The 22,512-nt window shown below is 51.1% G+C and overlaps 1 protein-coding gene across 3 annotated transcripts in view; it reads left to right on the top strand.

The window, feature by feature from the left end:
• LOC144098767 (uncharacterized) overlaps positions 1-22,512 on the top strand; it is a 305,162-nt gene that overhangs the window by 223,550 nt on the left and 59,100 nt on the right. Inside the window, exon 1 of one of the 3 annotated variants that reach the window (XM_077631629.1) lies at positions 16,790-18,014. The exons of the other annotated variants lie outside the window; for them this stretch is intronic. Coding sequence (XP_077487755.1) covers positions 17,848-18,014 — 167 coding nt within the window. The 5' untranslated portion in view covers positions 16,790-17,847. Of the gene's footprint in view, positions 1-16,789; positions 18,015-22,512 lie in introns of those variants that run through there. 3 annotated transcript variants of the gene reach the window in all.

Here is a 22,512-nt window from a genome sequence, read left to right as displayed (position 1 = left end):
CACAGCGAAAGATCAATTTGAGATAGGCGAACAATGGTGCGGGCCCTGTCGTCCGGCCAAGGGCCTCGCGAAGGGCACGCTAAGCACTTCCTGTGCTCCCAGAAAGAGGGAAAATTAAACGCCGAGAGAGAGATAGAGAGATAACGGCAAGAAAAGAAAAAGAGAGAGTTGAAGTCGAGGAGCGCGGTACTTATTATCCCTCAAGGTACCACGCCTAAAACGGGCATGATTAGACTTTCAAATTTCGCTGTTTAATTTAACGCTGCCACAAACATGTAAGTGTTCATGTGGTTCGCACACTATCTGCAGGCGGGGCGCTGTTCGGAGTTCCCTCTTCGCCTGAAATTGAACAGAAAAAAAAATACCGTAATTTCCGGTATACAGCCCTCGCCCAGTGTATATATGATCCGCGGGACTCTATTTTGGCCGGAAAAAAAAATCTTTACATAGCCCGCATCCGGTACATATAACGCATGCTTTCTGGCATTTCAGGCATTTCATGCTAAATTGAGCGATATTTAAAAAAAAGAGAATGCTGTACAGTCCGCACCTATAGATAGTAACCAAAGCCCAAAATTGTATCTTTGGAAAATTGTAGCCTGCGGGCTGTGTACCGAAATTTACGACATATTCTCTGCAATGCAGTAAAATTAATGCAAGAACGTTGACCGTGTTAGAGGTCGAACTGTAGCGGGCAGCCTCTGCAGCGACTAATAATTTTACTGCGTACCAACTCGTACAGAACTCATAGAAACGCGTATACTGAGCTACCTATCTACTTTCTCAATTACTAGTCAACCGTTGTTTTATAAGCAGGGAAGTGAGAGGGGGTTGAATTACATCTCGTCACGACGAGCTATAGTTTCGTAATGCATAGTGGTATCACCCCACATGACGCATTAAAACGCCCTTTAACGACCGGTTCCTTGCTTCTATGGAACACGCTCTGTCATCCATGCACCTTCGGTGCGTTCTTTGACGCATCGCTAGACATGCGTACATCTCTGTTGTTTGGCGAGTGCCACGATGGGCGAGGGGGAATCAAAACTGCGTTGCGCTTTGTCCTATTCAGCGAAGTCGTACATAATGACGCTTTGCCTAGCGTGCAGCTGCCCAAGGCCATTATACGCGGTCGCAGGGCACAACGCACACGCGAGGTTCCTTCCAGCTCTCGCTCGTTTTCGTGCGCTGTGGAAGTCACCTTCGAATCGAGATCGCGGGCAGAACCGACCCTTCCGCGCTTATATAGAGAGCGGTGGACGTAGGCCGTGGCGTGACCACTGCGAAGCGTCCCCTCCACAATGGCCCCTTCTTCTCCCTTTCCACTTTTACCGCTTTAAAGTAAAAGAAAAAACTGGAAAAGAGGAGTCTAAAGCCAACTGCGGTCGGTGTCCACTGGAGGCTTTCCTTCTAATTGGGCTCGCGTGCGGCAGTTTGCTCCTTTTTGAGAGGCCGGAAACCGAAGCGGCGGTCATCGTCTTGCTTGGATTGGCTCGTCTCGCCTTGTCTTGTCCTGCGGCTGGAGGCGCCACACACACTCTCCTTTCACGAGCCGTGCGGGAGTAAGTGGAGGTTGGAAAGCAAGCAGCCGAAACGTCCGAGATGGGACTTCGACGCAACTGCGCATGCGCGTAGCAGCTTCGGAGCGGCGCTTGTATAAGAGACCCGCTGCGGTGGCTCAGTGGTTAGGGAACTCGGCTATTGATCCGGAGTTCCCGGGTTCCAACGCGACCGTGGCGGCTGCGTTTTTATGGAGGCGAAACGCTAAGGCGCCCGTGTGCTGTGCGATGTCTGTGCGCGTTAAAGATCCCCAGGTGGTAGAAATTATTCCGGAGCCCTCCACTACGGCACCTCTTTTTTTCCTTTCTTCTTTCACTCTCTCCTTTATCCCTCCCCTTACGGCGCTGTTCAGGTGTACAACGACATATGTGACCGATACTGCGCAATTTCCTTTCCCCCAAAACCAATTACTATTATTATTGTATAAGAACCTAGTTGTGTACGCATGTATAAGAGCCTAGTTATGTTTCCTTTGGAATTCCATTCGAGTTCTATTGCTTTTGAGACATCCATTGGCGAAGAACATTTTGTGACCTTTTCCACTTATGCGCTCGTTTTTTTTTTTTTAAATTCACTGTGTACAATTTTGTCCTCTACAAGGAACATCTTTCTGGCCCCTATGATTGCGTTGAAACCATACTTTTTTTTTTCGACAATACTACGCATTGTCAAAAACATACTTAAGCGACCTGCTATACAGTGCTGATTTGTCGTATGGTCCTGTCTTCCAGGCTTATTTTCTAACTGGTCTTTTCGGATGCTTGAGAAATGCTATTGGCTGTTATACTAATTTAAGCATCAGTCGGAATCAGCGTGGCTGAATATACAGAGCGAGAGATCTGTGCGTAGCACTCAGTCAGATATACTTGGCTCTCTCCAAGCGGTCTCCGCCGCGTCTGAACACAAAATACCTGATCGAGGCACTTACCGATGCAAGAAGCAACCTCTACAATCTGCAGACTACTCTGAGTAATGGGCACTGAGTGTTTCCACCTCCGCCGGACCCGAGGAATACTTTGTAAATACAACCGGAGAAACCTCCCGCTTAAATCTATCCAAAACACACACACGCGTATGTTACCTTTCTGCTCATCTGTCGTGTTTCTCCGATAGGATCGTTCACCCGCCAAAGCCGTGCCCGCGAGCTACACGCGAACAAGCCCAATGCAGTTCGTGTGTGCAGTACACGCGTTTCTTTTTGTTGCCCTGTTTTCCTGCGCGTTTCTTTACATCCCTTGCCACGCCCTCCGGAATTCTTTCTGCTGGCCGGACAGAGACTCTCTCCTCCGCTCTCCCCAGCCTCCTCTCACTCTGCTGCCGCGCTGTCCAGCCCTCCCCAGCTCCCTCAGGACGAAGCGCGTGTAGTAGCGGGTAATCCCTGCTGAATAACAAGTGTTCTTATAGACGTCGCTCGCGTTTCTTCCCGAGTCCCGTCGCAGAGAGTACAGAGGCGGCAGCTTCTTTGCGATCAGTGCCTTGGGCTTCGGGGGCCGACGCTCGCTGCGGATGGCGTGTGCGCGCGTTCGCTCGCGGCTTGTGCTTTTTTTTCCCCATTGCTTTGTTGTTGTTTTTTCCATTGCTTTGTTCGTTCGCGCCTTTTGATTGTTTTCTTTTCCCCCGCACGTGCCCATTACGGCGTGTGTGTCGGCCGCCCATGCCCGCGGCGGGATGCATATATGCAGAAGGAGCGAGCGTCGAGGCTGGCATATGCGAACCGGCGTCGCGCTCTTCTCGCTGCGACTGCGCCTGCAGCGCCACCTCGCTTGGACCTCGGAAATAATTGCTCGCCGATAAGTGAGGAGGAGCGGCGGGGACTGCGATCGCAGTTATCGCTTATTTCTCATTCTTTTGCGCAAAGCAACCCTGGTTTCGATCTCGCTGAAGAGACCATACGTGCGCGGTGGATCTTTGCGTGTACAGTCTTTGTCAAAAATATGCAGACCGAGGGGTTTGCTTCCGAGCGTGTAGCGGGGCTCTTAAGCACGTTTCACAGTCCTAAGCGTGGGAGGGTTGAGGCCTTAAGTTCATCCCGCATTCGTGGGATTAGGGTCCCCGAGTATGCGGGAGGAGCCAGGGCGCAGAAGCAGAACCCTTGGGCTGTATACTTTTGACAAAGACTGTACACATTGCTGGTTTACCCATACACAGGCAGAGCGTATCATTTGTGTAAACAATGCTTGAAGTCCGGAAATGTGCGTGCTTTAGTGTTCAGGGCAAGGACTGCCGATTGGAGGAGTTCTATAGTGGTCTTCGCGTTAGGCTACATCTTTTACGTCAACTGTATGCAGCTTATTCCCCGGAACCTGTGGGCTTTATTGCTGCGGTAGCGAAAAAAAAAAATAGACGATTACGATAGTCGGTAATGCGAAATGTGAGCGCAGCTCTTCACACGCCACCTGCCACCGCTGGCACTTCAGTCTAAAAAGGCTAATGCACTTTCGACATCGGGCTATTTTGCGAACGTCGGGGGAAGACGTCTTCAATCAGGCGTTGCTTTTTTTTCCTTTCCTTTTTTTTTTGTCGCTGGATGCGCAGAAACAAATGTTCTGCCGACTCTCAGTAGGGTGTAGGAACTCGACTTGAGTAGCACCAGGGCAGGGTTGTTTAAACATATTCCCTACTTATGGCTTGAAAGCACCAAGTATTGTTCTAGTTGTTTTTGCATCATAGACGTGAAACGGCACAACGGCACGCGGCCTAAGAACAGAGCAGAGGGAAGAGAAGAACTTTTTGAGTCTGTTTCTTCTTTTCTTAGGACGCGTGTGCCGTTGCGCTGTTTCATGTCCAGCATCTATGGCGGACCGACGTGAAACACCGAACCCCTGTTTTCATTCTTGGTCTAACTGTAATGGAACGTAGCTGCACAGAATCGCATTTAAACTAGCTCGTCTGTGCACGGACCGATTCGGTGCATCATAGTGAGGATCTCTATTGCGTACTGCTTTAAATTTGGTCTCTCTGCGTAATTTCTTAAGCGTTTTAGGGTTCCTGCTGAGACATTCGTCAGTGCTCAACCGGTCCACGTCGACCACACATGCTGAATCACTAGATGAGATTGGGTTGGTTAAGTGGCGATGCACAACATATACAGTCTGGGAAAGAAGATGGGAATTTCTCGCTAGTCAAAGCTGCTGGAACTGGACTAAGAATAATAATTTCACGTGGTGGTGACGTTGAAGGACACAGTAGCAATACTGTGAAAGACAAAACTAACTTTTATTGGGTGAACCTGTGCCCACAAAAAAAGGCTACACTTACAGCACAACGGTAGCGGCGAACACGGTCGGCGATCGTCGAAAATCTGATCCGGGGGTCAAGCGCGTCGGCTGTTATATAGCAGTCGTCGAATGTACCAGACTAATCGTTGGGACCCGCGTGCCTTCCACAAAGTTCTACACCATTCGCGTCAGGCAATGAAATCAGATGCAGGCGCGTCCCGCGCTTTGCGATAACACTTGTTAGGCTGCGAAACGTGATCGCCCGATAAAGATAAGTACACGTGTCAATAACCATCAACTTGCCCGATCTGCCGTTCTTCTTCAGGCCAAGAACTGGTTCTAAAGCCAAAGTATTTATTCAGACAACGCATGGTACAGCTGCCTAGGGCGTAGGCCAAAATGCAAATGGATGTCTGACAAAGTGTCTGCGCCCTTATAATTATAATAATTGGTTTTTGGGGGAAAGGAAATGGCGCAGTACCTGTCGTATCATATATCGTTGGACACCTAAACCGCGCCGTAAGGGAAGGGATAAAGGAGGGAGTGAAAGAAGAAAGGAAGAAAGAGGTGCCGTAGTGGAGGGCTCCGGAATAATTTCGACCACCTGGGGATCTTTAACGTGCACTGACATCGCACAGCACACGGGCGCCTTAGCGTTTCGCCTCCATCGAAACGCAGCCGCCGCGGTCGGGTTCGAACCCGGGAACTTCGAATCAGTAGCCGAGCGCTCTAACCACTGAGCCACCGCGGCGGGTCTCTGCGCCCTTCCTGCTCCCACTCGAGAGCACAAGGCATTAAGCGCATAAAATAAACGCAAAACGAGATGGAAATACAGAGTGGTTGGTGAACATTGAAACTGCGGTATTTCATATTGAACATTTATGTACAGTTGGACAAGTACTCTGAGAATAAACAAAAAGATTGGTTATGCCTGGAGTGACAACAGGTACATAGTGATGCTATTTTTGAAAGTTTTCAATGACTTGCTTTCTTGAATAATGCTTACAGCAGGATGATTACCGTTTAAAAAACTGGAAATTCTGTAGCTAAGTTTCTGGGTGCCGTAGTTCGTACGAATTTTTTCCTTATTATTACATATGTGCCGTGTGTTGTAGGTGCGTGTTTTCGTAAGATACTTATGACGAAAGGCGGTAGGATCGCAATGCATTTGTAGGTAAGTAGCGAACGCTATTTTTTCATAACATTCCATAGTGTAAGCTATTGGTGTTTTCTAAACAATGGGGCAGTGTGGCTAAGGTATGGTGTTTTATCTATTAGTCGCAAAAACCGGATTTTCCCGCATTTTTTTTTGCTTCCCTTTCGTCCTTTTCCTACTTGCTTGTCTTCTTTCTTCCATGGGCAGGTTGTGCTGACGTCACCGGGTCACGCGACCTCTCTCTACCAATCATTAATTTCATTCCCACATGCCACGGTGTGCAGGTTGTGATGACGTCGCAAGATCATAGGACCTCTCGATCCGATGGGCTGGTTGCCATTTGCCACAGTGTACAGGTTGTTTTGACATCACGAGGTCACGTGACCTCTCTCGACCAATCAGCTAATTGCGAGGCACACGCCGCGACTTTTGGGGGATGTGTACTTTTGAGCTATTGCATTAAAAGAGCGACTCGGTCTGTCATGCGGGAAAACCTTATGTGGGGGAATAAGATTCTAAGATTGCACGATTCTAGGTTTAGAGTCAGCGTCTTGTATTCTGAGGTTTTTGTGTCTAGTATCGTCGCATTTTGTGCTGCCACATTTTCGAGAAGAATCGAAGAGGTGAGTCCTAAATAGAATCAGATCGAGCTCTCGTCCGTCATACGGAGAACACTCATGAGTAATTCTTCACTTTCATTCTGCTTTTACCTTATTCCGCATTTTTGGATTCAAATTTTTTTTTTTTTGACAAGAACAATTGACTGCTAGGCAAGCAGCTGGACGAAAATCATTTGTTGGCTGCGTAGAGCTATTATATGCGTTTGGTAAACATGATAAAACGCTCAGAAAGCTTACAAAATGCTTTGCTGCATGACAACGCAGTGCATAGAAATTGTAAATTGCAAATTGTGAGCTTTAATGCCGCGAAGCGACACATTGGCTATGACTGTGAAGGACGCCGTAGTGAAGGGCCTCAGGTCTTCGGATTAAGTTAAAGACCGCCTGGTGCGCGCGACATCGCATAGCTCCTCCGCGACCTAAAGATCAACATCAGGACGCCAATGCCACTGAGCCACCGCGGCGGGTTCATAAAAACTGCGTATAAAAGCATGCTCCAACAGTAACATCGATATACGTGTTTACAGGCATCAGGGTTTACAATAGGCAGCACTGTTATCTGTAGCTATTCCTGCATCACAGAACAACTAGAATCTGAAGCAGCTGCGTACTTCGGCTGTGGGAAAGCGAAATCAGCTGCAGCAGGAAGAAGGCAAGGTCCTTGCAATCTGAAGGTACGGCTCTTCTTCGATCGGTGGTCATGCATGCACACAAAACTCTCACAAGCGACGGTCGTGACCCCACTCTCGCTTGCCGGTTTTGAAAAGGGCCTATTGTTGGGAGGCGTATCGTTTCCCGGAGCATATATGATACGGACACAGGCACACACACGCACGACCTCTCGGTTCTGAGGTCACGATGTGAGCCGGGAGGGGGAGTGGCAGGTGAGGTATTACCGACTCCACCATAATAGGCATACGAGAGACATCCAGCCGTGGGCAATACTTAGCCAAAGCGAGGTCTCAATATTACAATGGTCGTGGCGGCGGCAGGTTTATGTACGCATTGTGGACACACACCCACACACACATGCTTGGCTTGCCTGCCCCGCGCGCTGCGGCTTCGCTTCTGGCTACGGCTCCCGACAGGGTGGTTGTTTCGTCTGCCTGCGAAGCTGCGCAGCAGACGACAGGCGCCCGGTGAATGTTGCTGCTGTCGTTGGAGCGAACGAAAGGCAAGAAAGCAACTGCGAGCTTGTGGCGAAAGGGAACGTCAGGTTTCAGCCTCGTAATTTTTTTTAGACTTCTACGGCTTTGTTTTGCAGAATTTGTTCGTTTTCTGCTGGTGAACTGGCCGTTGACGACAGAGTTTGTACTTTTTTTTGCGTCGATTTTTCTTTCGAGCGTCGGCTGCACTTTTCGGGGCTGTTCATTCCAGTGGTGAGCGGCGTGGGAGAGTCCGGAACCAGGAAGCAATGCTTGTACGCACTCTGAAAGCACGTCGACACATGGCGAACGCCCCCCCCCCCCCCCCCCCCCCCCCCCTTCAGCGGAACCGTGTGATTTCTCTCCGGGCAGCTGCAGGGGTCTGTCGTTAGCCGCTTTGCGAACCAACGCCCACGCTGTTTTCGTTTCCGAGTCGCCATTCTTTCTTTGTCCGGCTGTACTCGGGCTCCGATCCTTTCTCGCCAAAACACCACGTGCAAGGGTATCGTTAAGCACACACGCACACAGACTGAGTTCGGCTAATGTTGACGTTTCGGACCGTTGAGGCGCGAACTTACCGAAACGCGTTCCTTCATGGCGGATTTTTCTTCCATGCGGAACTAAATGCGGCCTATGTGTGGAAACGTGTTGGGCATGGCTAAGAAAGACGTTTAGGTTCCAACGCAGTCTGCTGCGATATTGAATGCGGGAAATTACACAGACTCCTGGTGACGTAAGCATACAAACGCAATGACGAGGACAATGTCACGGCTTCGCCGCGAGCGCATTGCGACCTAAGACGGACAACTTCCGCAAGTGTGCGCGTGGTTATACCGGCTGTATCACACTATCTAATTGAATATGTTTTTAAACATGCGATAATAATTACAGAGCAGCATTTTTGACGTTGTGTTACCAGATCAGGCGGATGCCTTGTTCAGACTTATTTGTAAATCAATAATATATTAATTACCTGACATGTTCTAATTGGCTTTAGTAAGAGGAGCTTTTGGGCAAGTTTGTTGCTTATATCTTCGACATAACTGCAGCGTGAACAAAAGACGAACACATGGAAGGAACACTCACGAGCAGCGATTGTCCGTGTCGTGAGTGTTCCTTCCATCGTGTTCGTCTCTTTTCGCGCTGCAGTTATGTAGAATCTAATCAGCTATTAACTGAAATTTATTCAATTTATTGTATTAAATGGAATTAAACACCCTTTATGATGTTCACACCTATATGCACTGCACGGGTGAAGTTTGTTGTAATAAACATGCCCGATTTGACTCATCGAGGCGCGGAAACGTATGTTGGCCGATACCTTGGTGTCTTGCCGTTCGCTATATATCGTATATAGGAGTACATTCGACGCCATTCTCCACCCTCTCTCTATACTAATCGAAACTGACAGGATGCTCAAAATCTCACCACACGTTACTAGAGCACACTCCAGCAGTTTCTTAACACACTTTCTGAACATTTTTTAGCAGACTAGGGATATCGCCATGTTTGGTTATAAACAGGACGGTCGATATGTTATGTTGCGATTCCTTTAGAATTCTGTTACTTTCCTGATTCTTTTTACAGTTCGGACCGCCGCGATGGCTCAGAGGTTATGGTGATCGGCTGCTGACCCGAAAGACGCGGGTTCGATCCAGGCCGTGGCGGTCGAATTTCGATGGATGCGAAATGCTAGAGGCCCGTGTACTGTGCGATATCAGTGCACGTTAAAGAGCCCCAGGTGGTCGAAATTTCCGGAGCCCTTCACTACGGCGCCCCTCATAGCCTGAGCCGCTTTGGCACGTTAAACCCACGTAAACCATCTTTTCGCCGTTCGTGAATGGTTTAAGCGGCACCGTACGCTCCATTATTATAGGGATCTGTCTGCTTAGCCGATGGTAAAGACTGAGTAGGCAGGGAAGGAAATTACCAAATGTTTACGCATTGCTGCGTAACACACCAAGCTCAGCGAAAGTTGTTGCCGTGCTGATGTCTGTCTTTTGCTGATGCCTAAGTCCCACAGTTTGTGCCAACCTGGTAACCGCAACTGACGCGCGGGTGGCGTTGGTGTCACGCACGTAGCCAGGAATATTTTTCGGGAGGATCCCACGGTAATTTACGAGCTTGGCGGGTGGCGGGGGGGGGGGGGGGGGGTTGCAGGGAGTTGAACTTGATTTTGAAAGGTGTCCCCCCCCCCCCCCCCCCTCCCCTTGGATTCATGCCTGGTTGGTGACCTGATGGCACTTGACCGGATGTTGACGGCCTACGCTATGAATCCTGAATCCAACGGGTAGGGCTCCGTATTATATAGCTCTCGCTGTAAAATGAAAAATCTTCGAATGATACCGGCTGAGGGAGACGTATACCCGTATGAAAGAGTCGCACGCGCACTTCTTCGCACGTGCTTCGAGGAACGCACAGCCAAAGAGTAACGTGTCCGCGGCGTCGCTTTCGAGAAGTGCGGAGGCGGTGCGTGTAGTCTACGAGACACCAACGCGGAAGAGTCGTCTCTGGCCAGGGCGACTTGTCGTCGGCCTCCGCGGGGTGTCGAAGTTCGCACTAGCCGAGTGCGTAACGACGCGTGTCCAGCGGCGGTTCGGAGAGAAAGTCGCGGCCTGTCGTCGCCGAAGAAGGCGACGCATATCTTCACGCCGCGCTTCACGGTTGACCGCGCGCGAGTCGCAGCGGCGACTGCCTTTTCTTTTTTTATTTCCTCACTCCGCCTGCGGACGTCGTGGCTCGTTTCACCGCCTGGTCCTTTGACGGTGGGAATTTGCCGTCTCTGGGTTCGGATAAGTCTTTAGTCCGTCTGCTGTACTAGCGTACGTCAGAGTCTGGGAGAGAGGCGCGCGGTAGCGGAAACTTGACGACGGCGCAAATATCTCGGTACTTATCTGCGTATACAGGGACCAAACATTCATTTACAAACAATCGTTGCTATAGTTACACGCGTGCACGCCAAGTTACCATAGATACACGTGCGTATAATGATGCAGCTCTTTCTAATAGCTGTAAACTGAGTGCACGTCAGAAGTTATACTAAACACTATAGCACACTACCACAGAACACGTGTTGTTAGGAGAGTGTTTCATTCGTCAGAGGCTATCTTCTATAGCATGTTTGTTTTCTCTTTTCATCTTTTATGCCCATCAAATGGCAGCGAATTTAAGCGTATGAAGTTTTCAGTTTGACTTTCCCACTCTTTGCTTCTAGAACCAAGATGTTTATAATGTCACAAAGAAGAAAAAAACTACGGAATGTTGATGATTCCTTCCAATTTCACGTTATGCTTGCAGTGCGTGGTGCCTGATCGAGCGCACAGGCGTCTTATATACAGGGTGTTTTGTTTTCTTGGGCAAAATATGTAACCAACGCTTTACCTTTGTCTCGAGAAATTGCCTCCGGAGGACCCGAATATGGGTGTTGGAAAAGTATGAGGCATAACCCTGTTCTTCACCGCGTTCAATCTGAATCGTTACAAACCGTTACGAGCGGAATACGCATTTTGGTGACCTAGCTTTCTTATACCTGATCGACATCAATCAGTCGTCAATACGCTCTTCGCAATTTTTGTAGCCGACTGTGAGACTTAACTGCAAAAAAGTCAAGTTTACGGAAAAGAAGCAGTTTACGAGGGGGGCGGGAGAGGCATAAATATAACTCTCAATTACCTGCTGGATGTTGACCTTTCCGCTAATTGGTGGAATTGCAATATGTTATGTGAGAGTTTAATAATAATAATAATTGGTTTTGGGGGAAAGGAAATGGCGCAGTATCTGTCTCATACATCGTTGAACACCTGAACCGCGCCGTAAGGGAAGGGATAAAGGAGGGAGTGAAAGAAGAAAGGAAGAAGAGGTGCCGTAGTGGAGGGCTCCGGAATAATTTCGACCACCTGGGGATCTTTAACGTGCACTGACATCGCACAGCACACGGGCGCCTTAGCGTTTTTCCTCCATAAAAACGCAGCCGCCGCGGTCGGGTTCGAACCCGGGAACTCCGGATCAGTAGTCGAGCGCCCTAACCACTGAGCCACCGCGGCGGGCTGAGAGTTTGCAATATCCTTATTTCCGTGAGCTAGGAGTGTGCGAAGCGTATTTTTTTTAAACGGAATCTAATAACGATCGAATAGTGCAGTTTTAAACCGAATCGATTACTATCGAATATTCGTATGAGTATTCGCTAGGTGAACCGAATATTCGTACCAAACGAGTATCCAAACAGCGAAGCTTTAGCTGCGGCTCTGCAACTCATGGGATTAAAACTGTAGCTGTCGAAACACGCAACACTGATCTCCACGATTCATAGCGCACGAAACACGAAGTCAATATAAATTAACTTTGCGTCATTCGCAGCTGGAAATTACAGTTTGCTACTGTCGACGGCAGCGACCATATCCGTTGGTGAGAACGACGAGAATTACGAGCCATGACCTCCGATATTGAGCATGAAAGCAGATTTTGTTCAACCTGGCTGAATCCTCCCGCGTCGCCCTGTCTCAGAGGTCATATGTATGGTCCTTATGAATGCCGCCACAAGATTGGACCGCGTCGCGGCGCTGCCCAATCGCTTCATCATATGCTGTGCGCCGTCGGAGTGGGCCCTGTTTTTGAAACTGCGGTCAAAAAACCAACGGCTTGCCTGATTCGAGCTTCGTGCCTAATATTCGAAAACTACTCGACCTGAGATTGTATTCCATTCATTTCGAAAAATTTTGTACGTGAATTATTTGATTCGTTCAGAGCATCGAATAGCGGGGTATTCGATCCGCTATTCGAAACTTTCGAATATTCGCCACACCACTACCGGCAGCACATACCTGTTTTACATGGTTTCCACTGGTGGCATCGAACTTCTGTCACCGGCGCACTGTAGTCTTACGCAAATTCAATGCTCAATCCGTTGCCGCTCTTTTTTCTCTTTTTTTGCGTATGTTCCCCTCCCCACGTGTAGGGTAGCCTACTCGGCATCGCCTGGTTAACCTCCCTGTCTTTCCGTTCTTCTTATAAAATGGTCTATAGACAGTCTGTAGACTCCTTATAGACTCTGTTGCATTCCTATAGATCTTTTTGTCTATTCATTGTCTATAGACTGTCTATTGACAAAAGTCTACTAAAAGTGTATGGCCATAAGTTTATAGATTGTCTATAAACTTTATGTAGGATTTGTATTGCCTATAGACTGTTCTGTAGGACTCGTCTATAGACAGCCTATAGACTTTATAGACAGAAGTCTATGGACAGTCTATAGACTGTCTAAAGAAGGTTTTGCGTGTCTCTCTCAATGCTCAGGAGAAAACAAGGGACGACGAGAGGTCTCCTTTGCTTTGAATTTCTGAACTGCTGTCCCAAGTGGCCCCACGCCCCACTTTTTTAGGCACCGTAGTCTGTGCACGTCGGGAAATAAGATTGAGGGTGGTCCCTTGACGACACATCAGGGACCACATCCACTAAACTTATTGATCACCCTTCATGCGCACCTCATTTCGTAACGCTGCCCTTTTTCCTCCAACAGTTCCTACAGCCCTCTGGGTTGCACACTGTCGCAATCCCGTTCGGGGACCACTCGCCGTATTTGTCAGCAAGTAGTGTATACGTCTCCGAGTGGAGGCCTCACCATCACCACGCACATCTTTCGCGCGCACTTGCGTGTATGCCCTGCTAATGGTCCACGGCAGCAGCTGCTCGCCTGCGCTCCTTCAGCTGTCTGTACATGGTCGGGCTTCCAACAAGCGAACACAACTGGACCCCCATGTCTGGTTCCGCGCCTTTTTGCTTTGCGTGTGCCCCGACATAAATAAAGCGCGCTCGCGCACTTCGGCAATGAGCTTAACTTCCTATACCCCTCCCAGTCGCTGCTCATTCCACGAGGCGTGCGTTTTGGTGCAGCTTGCCTTAGCTTTTCTTTTATTTATTCGCTTGCTTTTCTTTATGGTGTATGCCCACTCTCGAGTCCCGCTGGCGGCGAGGTTTAACGGGAGTTGCGTATACGTGTTTAGTCTCTTTGTGTACGCGCGTTCTTTCCAGTGACCCACACGTTCGCGTGTGCAATGCTTGTATTGGTTGTTTTCTTTTCGTTTAAACCTCTTTCTTAATACCTTGGCTCTCGTGTGTCTAGCTCGACGGCTACCTGCTGAGCGCGCGCTGTCTTCACTCTTTTGTTGTTGTTTTTTCTTGCCGTGCTGTGCGCTTGTAAACGAATGGCGTGATTTACGTTTTGCAGGCCTGGCAGTGAAAACAGGTTATCCCGTTAGTTTCGGACCCCTCCCTTCGGGGCATGCACGAAGCGTCTGTGCTCGCGAACACACCTTCTCTCCCTGCTTCCCTCCTGTGTACGCGTATCGCCTGTGTAGGTTGGAGGCTGCGTGTGTAGGGTACGCCCCAGTTTCTTCCTGGAAGAAAGGGGGGGGGGGGGGGTGTAGGAACGCGGGTGTGTACAGGCAAGGACAAGTAGAAATAGGGGCTGAAATAGCCCGTCCTCTTGTTTCCTCATATCCTCGCCGTTAGGACGCAAATCGATTACTGCCTAGCTTTTTGACTTTTTTTACGGAGGCCCTTGTTTATTTTATTTATTACTGGGGGGGGGGGGGGGGGGGGGCGCTTTCAGCGCGCATGCAGTTAGCTGAGGCGTGGAAGTGGAAAAGATGAAGGAAGCGGGGGTGAAACTGGGAGAAAGAAAAAAAAAAGAACAATGGGAGAATGCATTGAAGACGTCCAAGAGTTGGTTCGTCTGCTGTTCGTTATCGGCGGCGTTTCAAATGGCCCACTCGGAACGCAGCCTTTGGTATGCAAAGGCGGTCGACTGTGCTCTGGAGCCTGCCGCATCGTTTCTCACAACTCCGTGTACGCTCGCGGAGTTTTCCGTTGCGAGACTGGGTTGGCCGTAAGGGCCGGACGGGGGTCTTGCTGGCTCCGTTACTCGAGGTCTTTGACGTATGGCCCGGACGGTTTTCCTCGCTTGCTGTCTTCTCAGTTTCGAAATCGACCGGACGGGTCGTACCGCCTGCCGGAGCGCGTATAGATCATCGTGCACGGAATGAAGGCGCTAGCAGTGGTCCAGCCTTGCGAAACAATAGCTGGATGCATCCTACGGGACACAGTTCGCATTCGCGGCGATAGTAATTCATTCGCGGAAGGATCCGATATGGCATCAGCCTAACTATACTGATAGGAATGAGAGAATTGCAACTCTTGTGAAGTGCTTTACAGTTCGATTGTCTGGAGCTTCTTGCGCGCGCGCGCGTGCGTGCGTGCGTGTGCGTGTGTGTGTGTGTGTGTGTGTGTGTGTGTGTGTGTGTGTGTGTGTGTGTGTGTGTGTGTGTGTGTGCGCGTGTGCGTGTGTGTGTGTGTGTGTGTGGTATTTCTAATCACTTTGTTTAAACAATCATTAACCTTTGCAATACGTTTCAGCATTGAACTTGGTGCAGAGCGCTTACCTAAGCCCGGAATGTGCTTTTTCTACCTGTTATTTAACTCTTAGGAAGCATTTTGTTAAAGTTTCCTTGCGAGTAAAGGAATGATGAATATTGCTTGCACTCAATATATCCCATTCTCCTTTTAGCACCAAAGTATCGAATCATATACTTAATAATGCAAACAAAAGAAATGCAGCGAAATACATCTGTGCAAGGACCAAAGCGTACCGATAGTAGCCAGAGGATGTAACCCAGATAGCCCGAATGAAGCGAGAGAACTGCACACTACCCTTGCCGCTGGCAAGACGGTGCGAGCGGGTGCCCCGCCGCGTGTACAGTATATATCCAGCCCGGCAACTCCGCGCCCGAGAAAAATGATCGTCCCGCGGCACTGGTCCCAACATCCGCGTTTGGCCCGCGGTGGTGGTGGCGTACGCGCCTTCTTCGCCTCCCGCGCTATTTGTCTATAGACGACGGCCGCCGTTCTTCCGCGATACTTGGCAAAGCAGCGTGTGTTGTTGGTCGTGCTCGCATACGTGCATGTATACGCTTGGTGCGGGACGCGTTCCTGGTCGCATTAGCCGCGGACCCACCTTCTGGGAGAAACGCGTGCCAAAGAACTGGACACCTTCCTTGCAGAATCTTAACCTGAAGAAGCACATGATTACCCCCCCCCCCCCCCCCTCTCCCTGTCTTTTCTCCTTTATTGGGGACGTTTTATCGCTCGTTATGTGGCCATTTCGTCAACGACAGGCTGTTCCTTGTCAACAGCAGGAATAAAATATCTGCACTCTTCGTACGATGTCGTATGGGGGCCTCAAAAACAATAGCTGATGGGAATGATGAGTGGCCCTCAATGAAATTAGGCGAGTCATCTGGTAACGGAGAGGGAGGGCTAGGTGCACCGACTGGCTTATTGCCAATTTCCCATCGTCTGTGGCGCAACCTGCTCGTGAGCCCGGGAGACGCGGCCCGTACGCGGACGTTTCGTTACGGGCGTCCACCGCTGCCAAGGAGGAGAACAAGAGGAAAACAAAACGGGGATCCTGACAGGGACGAACGGTACTTCCAGGAAGCGGCCGGCTGTGCACGTGGAGGAAGAGGAGGTTGATTTATCGCTTATCCCATCACGAGCGTGTCTTCTTCGTCCGGATACGGGCCAAGAGACATAGACAACTGCTCGACCCCTCGGGGCTCTCCCTCTCATCTTCAGATCGGGGCGCGATGTTCTGGCAAAACTAAGAAGTAGAATAAGCCATAGAACGAGAGGTAGAATGAGTAGAAGAAAAAAAAAAACAAGAAGCGGAGTCGAAGCCGCATACTTCGATCCGCGCTGCCAGTCAGTCTACTGTCAGCGCCACGGCGCGCCTTCTCCACCGCGATGTTTTCTTCTCGCGGCTGCAGCAGCGTCCCTCCTCTTCGGAACAAGGCATGCGCGATGCGGGATGCGCGCGCTTTTGCAAGTAGCCGCGTCGTGTAATAATGGAAGTCCATCATCCGGCCGGCCGGCCCGAAGGACGACGACGCCGTGTCGGCGGCCGCGGAGGGAGGGAGGGAGGGGCGGAGAAGTGTACCCCCCCCACCTCCGTTCTCCTCTCCCTTTCATTCTCTCTCTCTTCTCCTGGACATTCCCTCGCCTTCGCTGCGGCGGCAGCAGCCGGCGCTCGCGTTTGACAGGTGTGCCGCCGCCGCGCTCCTGCCTCTGCTGCTGGTGCGAGCAGGTTTCCTACGGCGGCTGGGCCGAACAAGTGGCCCCTGTAATTAGAAGGCTGCCCTCCCTTTTCCTCTCCCACCCCGCCTCGCCCTGCCCGCCTTGGCTGCCCGCTGCGGCGGTGCCGCCGGCTTTCGGAGGCAATCTCCCCCCGGTTCCCCCACCTCTTGTGCTTCCTTCGGCGGCGGCGGCGTTTCGGCTACGGAGGCTCCAGAGGGGGAGCATTGTGTGCTCGCGCGTGCGTGAGCGCCACTGGAAACGGAGCGCACCTCTGCTGTGAAGTGGCTCGCGTGCTGCCGTCTCCGGGGTACGGCGGAGACAACGACGTCCACAGAAGCCTGCAGCGAGATGTGGCCGGCGTCTTCATCGTCATCGCGACGCCGCTGGTGTCTTCTCCTGGTCGGTTTGTCAACGACTCAGGTTGTTTGGAAGAAGAGAGCGCTGGGCTCCGGACGGCAACGACGCGCCTTCCACTTTCCTTGAATTAGGGGAGAGGGAGAAAGAGCCCAAGAAGAGACCAGAGGAAGCGCCGTCCCCCAGCTACCGGTGTGTTCGTGCCGTGTTCAGTGGTTCTTATTTGGCGCTCGGGATTACCGCGCTTCGATCCCCGAAGATGTTTCCGCGCGTCGTCGCTGTCAGCGCGTCTGCTCCTCGTGTTACGGCTCCTTTCGAGAGGAGCGTGGTGGGACAACTGCTGATGCGGTGGCTGTAAACAAGTGTCGTGTTTCGTGCCTTCTCAGCTCGGTGAAGACCGCCGGCCATTTATTTTCACGTGTGCCCCGCATGTCGAGGCGCAACCTGGTTTGTGTGCCACTCTGCGTGTCGTCCATCTGATGTGTAGAAGACGTCGTTCTTGTGCCCCGTCGACTCATCGAGGAGGATACGTCAAGTGAAAGTGTACCCGGGCGTTGTACCTTCGTCACTTTGCACACCGGGTCCTTCTGTGTGTGCGCCTGTTTTTTACCGGAGCTAAGTGCTCATATCCGGGGTGTTTGTGTTGCCGACATCGCACCTGCGCAGCCATGTCGACCACGGCACTGGGCCGTCAGACGGCGGCGGGTCCGGCGAGCAAGGTGCTCGTCTGTCGCCAGTGGTGGAAGGTGTGCTGGGTTTACGGGGACCAGTACAAACAGTACCGGCAGTTGTACGGCAAGAAGAGGACCACCACCGTGCGCGTACAGCAAGCGCTGTGAGTAATATGAGAGCTGAACGCATTTCTTCTGGACTAGCAACGCATTCCGCGCGAAGATGCGACTTACAGCACTGCATCATTGTCCGCTGTGAAATCAGGGAGGCGGTTGGAGTGAGGCCCAGGAATTTGTATACGTGTTGACGAGACCGACGTTTTTTTTTTTTTTCTTGAATTCTAGCGCGGTGTTGCGGCTATCGATGCATTAGAGTCTCGGGAACATACAAACCAGGAAAGCTAGTTGGTGTTGGTTTGTTTCATAGAAATCTTTTGCTCCCTTGGCATTTTAATGGAACCGCCGCCAGTTACAGGTTTCGGATATGTGTTTACGACCATTTGGTTTTCATTTGGGAGCGTAGGTTCGTGCAAATTTTCTTTGATCTGTTTTGACGTAGCAGCGATATCTGTGGCGGTTCGCGTGAATGGCGACGATGGGTCGTCGGTGGAACGGAAAGAAAATTAATCCCCATCGCATCCCCAGGAGAGAACGCTGAGAGTTTCGCAAATTTACTTTTTTATTTTCAATTTGCAGCCATGATGATTCTTACGCGCTCAAGTGCGTATTTTTAATTTGTCGCTGTCAGTGACCACACACTCGCGCATATCATTATTAGTTATTGTTTTTTACGACGATGAAGCACTTCTCAGAAGCTCTATCTGAGAATTGTTTGACCTGGTTTTCATGTTTCGCCGGGGCAGATGTTTTCGTGAGCTCCTATAATGTGCAGCTGTCAGTTGCGCAGAGGGAGTGCTCACTTCGATGTGGGTGAGGGGCAGGTGGTTTGCGGTACTCTCGAACTCTGTGTGGCCTTCAACTTTATTAGTTGGTTCACCAATTCATTCACTAGCTATTCTTCTTTTTACATAACTCTAACTTTCATCACTGTCCCGACTACGTCGCGGCAATGAGCTTAATGACTGTTGAACGACGTAGCATGATGCACATATAACAGGGTGAATTTTGTGGACTTGTGTAGCGCGTTTATACCACATTTGTGTTTCGTGGTTCTGTATCAGCCTTTGTGAAAATCACTGCAAGTTCGCCCGCATTCGCAGCACAACGAGTAGGAAGAAACAAGTTTAGTTGATAAAATTACTGTCGCATTCATTCAAATGCGTGTATGTGCTGCGGTGTCTGTGTGTAACTGCGTGTTGTCGTGTGCCACAGATATCTAAAGTGGTTGTACTAAACCAAGTGCAAAGCGTTGCCGTTAAATGGGGGGGGGGGGGGGGGGGGGGGGTGGGGGGGGGAGGGAAGAGTCAGCTTTTTACTTTGTTTGAGGTGGTTGTTTAACGCTTTTCCAGATCTGATTCAACAATTTGTCCAGTGTAATGCTTGGATTAGCTGCGGTTTCGTAAATCACTTGCCAGACCATGCGATGTACCGGGTCAAGACTGACATTTATCACTTTTTTTTTTTTGCTTTCTTTCGGAAGAAACATACGGCTCTCCTGTCTCATACCACACACATCGCCGTCTGAGTCGTCATCTCGAGGCCACGGTGAAGGGCCATTACGTTGGCAGCTCCTCCAGCCAAAAAGCGTCCGCGCGCTCGCTAATGAAGCCCCACCGGGAATGGCCGCCGTGCCAAAGACCGCCAGCGTTGTCAGACTCCCGAACCGGCCGCTCACAAAAGCGCTGCCGAAGACAACAACGCCGCGTGCATATATACGCACACTACGCGGGCACACCAGCACACGCCACGGGAGCATCTCTCCCGCTCGCAGCTGGGACGCCGCGAGAATTCATTAGCATCCCAGTGTTGTGGGCGGCCGGGACTAATCGTCGGCGGCTGTTAGCAACACGCCACGAGGTCGGCGCAGCGATGCCGCGTGCCCGCGCGCTGCCTGCCGCCTTCTCGACCCCACGGCCGCTCGCAGTCTCAGCGGCGGCCCGTGGTATGCATGCATGCACATCGCGGGGCCTTCTATAGCGTCGCTAAGCCAAGCGTGACTATCGGCAGACTGCCGAGCCGCCGCCGCTCCTTCTTTATCCCCGAAGAGTGCGGACCCGTCAAAGGAGACGCCGAAGACGTCTAGGGCATTTAACAGCGGCTTCGCGTCTTCCCGCATGCGGCCCGCTGACGATTCGGCTTTCTTTTCGCCCGTCTAGACAGTCTTATGTGGACTGAAGCGACAAGCGAGTGATGAAGCCGAGTCGCCCCGTCTTGATGGGGTGTCTGGGAGGCGTGTGCCGGGCGATTCCTCGTGGATGGCACGACGGCTGGTGTTTGGGATGAGATCCACGCAAGCGGGCAAAGAAGAATCTGGGCGGGGGACCAGATGGACGGCATTCTGCCCGGGGTGTGGTGCGGGTGGTTGGGGCGATGGTGTCCTTCTGTCTGGTGCTCATAATGCCTTCCTCGTGCTGCTTGCATGCCGCACTGGCTAATAGTTTTCTAGATCATCCCAGACGGCACGGCCTCCCGGGTTCGGGCAGAATCTGGGCGCGGTGCCGAATAAGCGTGGCCAATGACTCGAATTGCATCGCGAGCTGGGATCGCCCTTCCATTTAGGACGAGGGACTTGACGATGCTCTATTTTCATAGCGATCTTCGCTGTGATCGTTGTACGCAGCCAGCCCCACTGATATGTGGGAATATAAGTCGCACTGCCGGAAGAACGCGCCTTCACATGGGGTTTGTCTTTGCGTAGTCAGCTTATATCGCCCCCGAGCACTCCTGTCGCGCGAACGCATCTCGACGGGTTGGCGGGTTCTAAATACCCCCCGCGCGAACGGCCGAAAGATGGCCGTCTTTATGGTCTCGTCCTGCCGGTCTTTGTGCGGGCTTTCGCGGGTGGTTCTTGATGACACTGGAGTCCTTTGTGCGCGCTCCGCACGCAAAGAACTCGTGCCGTTCGGTGTCCTCGGTGAGTGTAAGTGCGTTTGCCGTAATTGCGCGACGCATTGAGCTAGCGAAAGAATGAGAGCGCTGTTGAGACGGAAGTGGTATTCAAGGCGCCTCACTAATGAAGATGCAAGCGTCATCAGTGCTGTCCGGATGGCGCGTTAGACGGATTTGGGCGTAGTTGTTCCTGTTGGAGAACTGTCTTTAAAAGCTCTTCTGAGGCGCCTGCGATGGGCCTTTGAAAGGAGAGGGATGGGAGGGGGAGGGGGGGGGGGGATAAAAACGAGGCTGGAAGGGCGTAGCAAATTAAAGGTCAAACGGTAAAGAGAATCTGGTTTTTATTTTTACTCTCCTGCCGTCGCCCTTCGCGTTGCGTTGGCCTTTAACCAACTATAGCTCCCGAGAGGTATAGTGAACGTTTTCTCTGTCACGTTTGAGCGTTTTCGAGGCAGTAAACCTTAAGGAAAAACGGGAGCTCCCATTGAGATTAACGGCATAGGGGCTTCGTGCAGTCGTCGGCACATTTAACACAAACGCGCAATAGGCGCTTGCTTATAGCGACGGTTTTGAGAGGGCGAGAGACAAAATTACTTTATTGGGCGTCTAAATTCTCCACTCTTGTCTTACATTACATCTAATGAGAAGTGATAAGGACAAAGAAGGTATATGGTGTATGGGGCATTAACGTCCCAAAGCGACTCAGGCTATGAGGGACGCCGCAGTAGAGGACTCCGGATAATTTCAGCCACCTGCAGGGTTCTTTACCGTGCACTGACATCGCACAGTGACACGGGCCTCTAGAATTTCGCCTCCATCGAAATGCGACCGCGGCGACCGGAATCGAACCCGCGTCTTTCGGGTCAGCAGCCGAGTGCCATAGCCACTGACTGAGCCACCGCGGCGGCTGGAAGATATAGGATGACGTGGGGGAGAGGGGAGAAGTTGGCAGAGTAGGCCTTTCTCGCGCAGGGGACACGATACGGTTGCTATCGGCATTATGACGGGGACAGTAATTACAACGACGGTGGTCGTAACGTAATAATGACGGCTATGATTACGATGATGATGACGACGATGACCTTCAGATCACCCACCACCAGCGGGGTGGAACGACTATGATTCCTGACACTGACACTTTTCCGACATAATAGTGCTGCCTGTTTTGTTTTCAAGCTTGTTCTGGTAGTTTTTTTCCCCCACTCATCTGCTGATGGATTGGCGATGCCATCATTCAGTGATCCATCGATGAACATGCGGCTTTCGTATAGCCCTCAATCTGTGGTTATTTTGTGAACGTTCAGAGGCTTGCGAGTGAGGCCAGCATCCTCAGCTAGCATACGCGCCTCGCGCTGGCGCGGAGTCTTTATCACGATATAACCGGACCCCCCACGGAGATCTCGGCACGCGCACGCCTTCGAATACGCTGCATCCGCGGAGAGGCGTATCAAACTTCGATAGATCGACATTTTTGCTTATGACGCGTGCACGTTATTCGTGGGAGCAAAAATTAGCTCTGGCAATGAAACGGGCTCCCGTTTGATCGAGTGGCTCGAATTCCCGCCCCCTTCTCACCGACAGGCGCAAAACGCAGGGGGGTTTCATGAACAAGGCAAGGAGAAAACATTAACTCGTACCCCCCCCCCTTTTTTT

Source organism: Amblyomma americanum, chromosome 7 (genome assembly GCF_052857255.1).
Source record: "Amblyomma americanum isolate KBUSLIRL-KWMA chromosome 7, ASM5285725v1, whole genome shotgun sequence".
In the NCBI taxonomy this organism is placed as follows: domain Eukaryota; kingdom Metazoa; phylum Arthropoda; class Arachnida; order Ixodida; family Ixodidae; genus Amblyomma; species Amblyomma americanum.
Note: the sequence above shows the minus strand (reverse complement) of the source record. Positions and strands in the feature narration are given on the sequence as shown.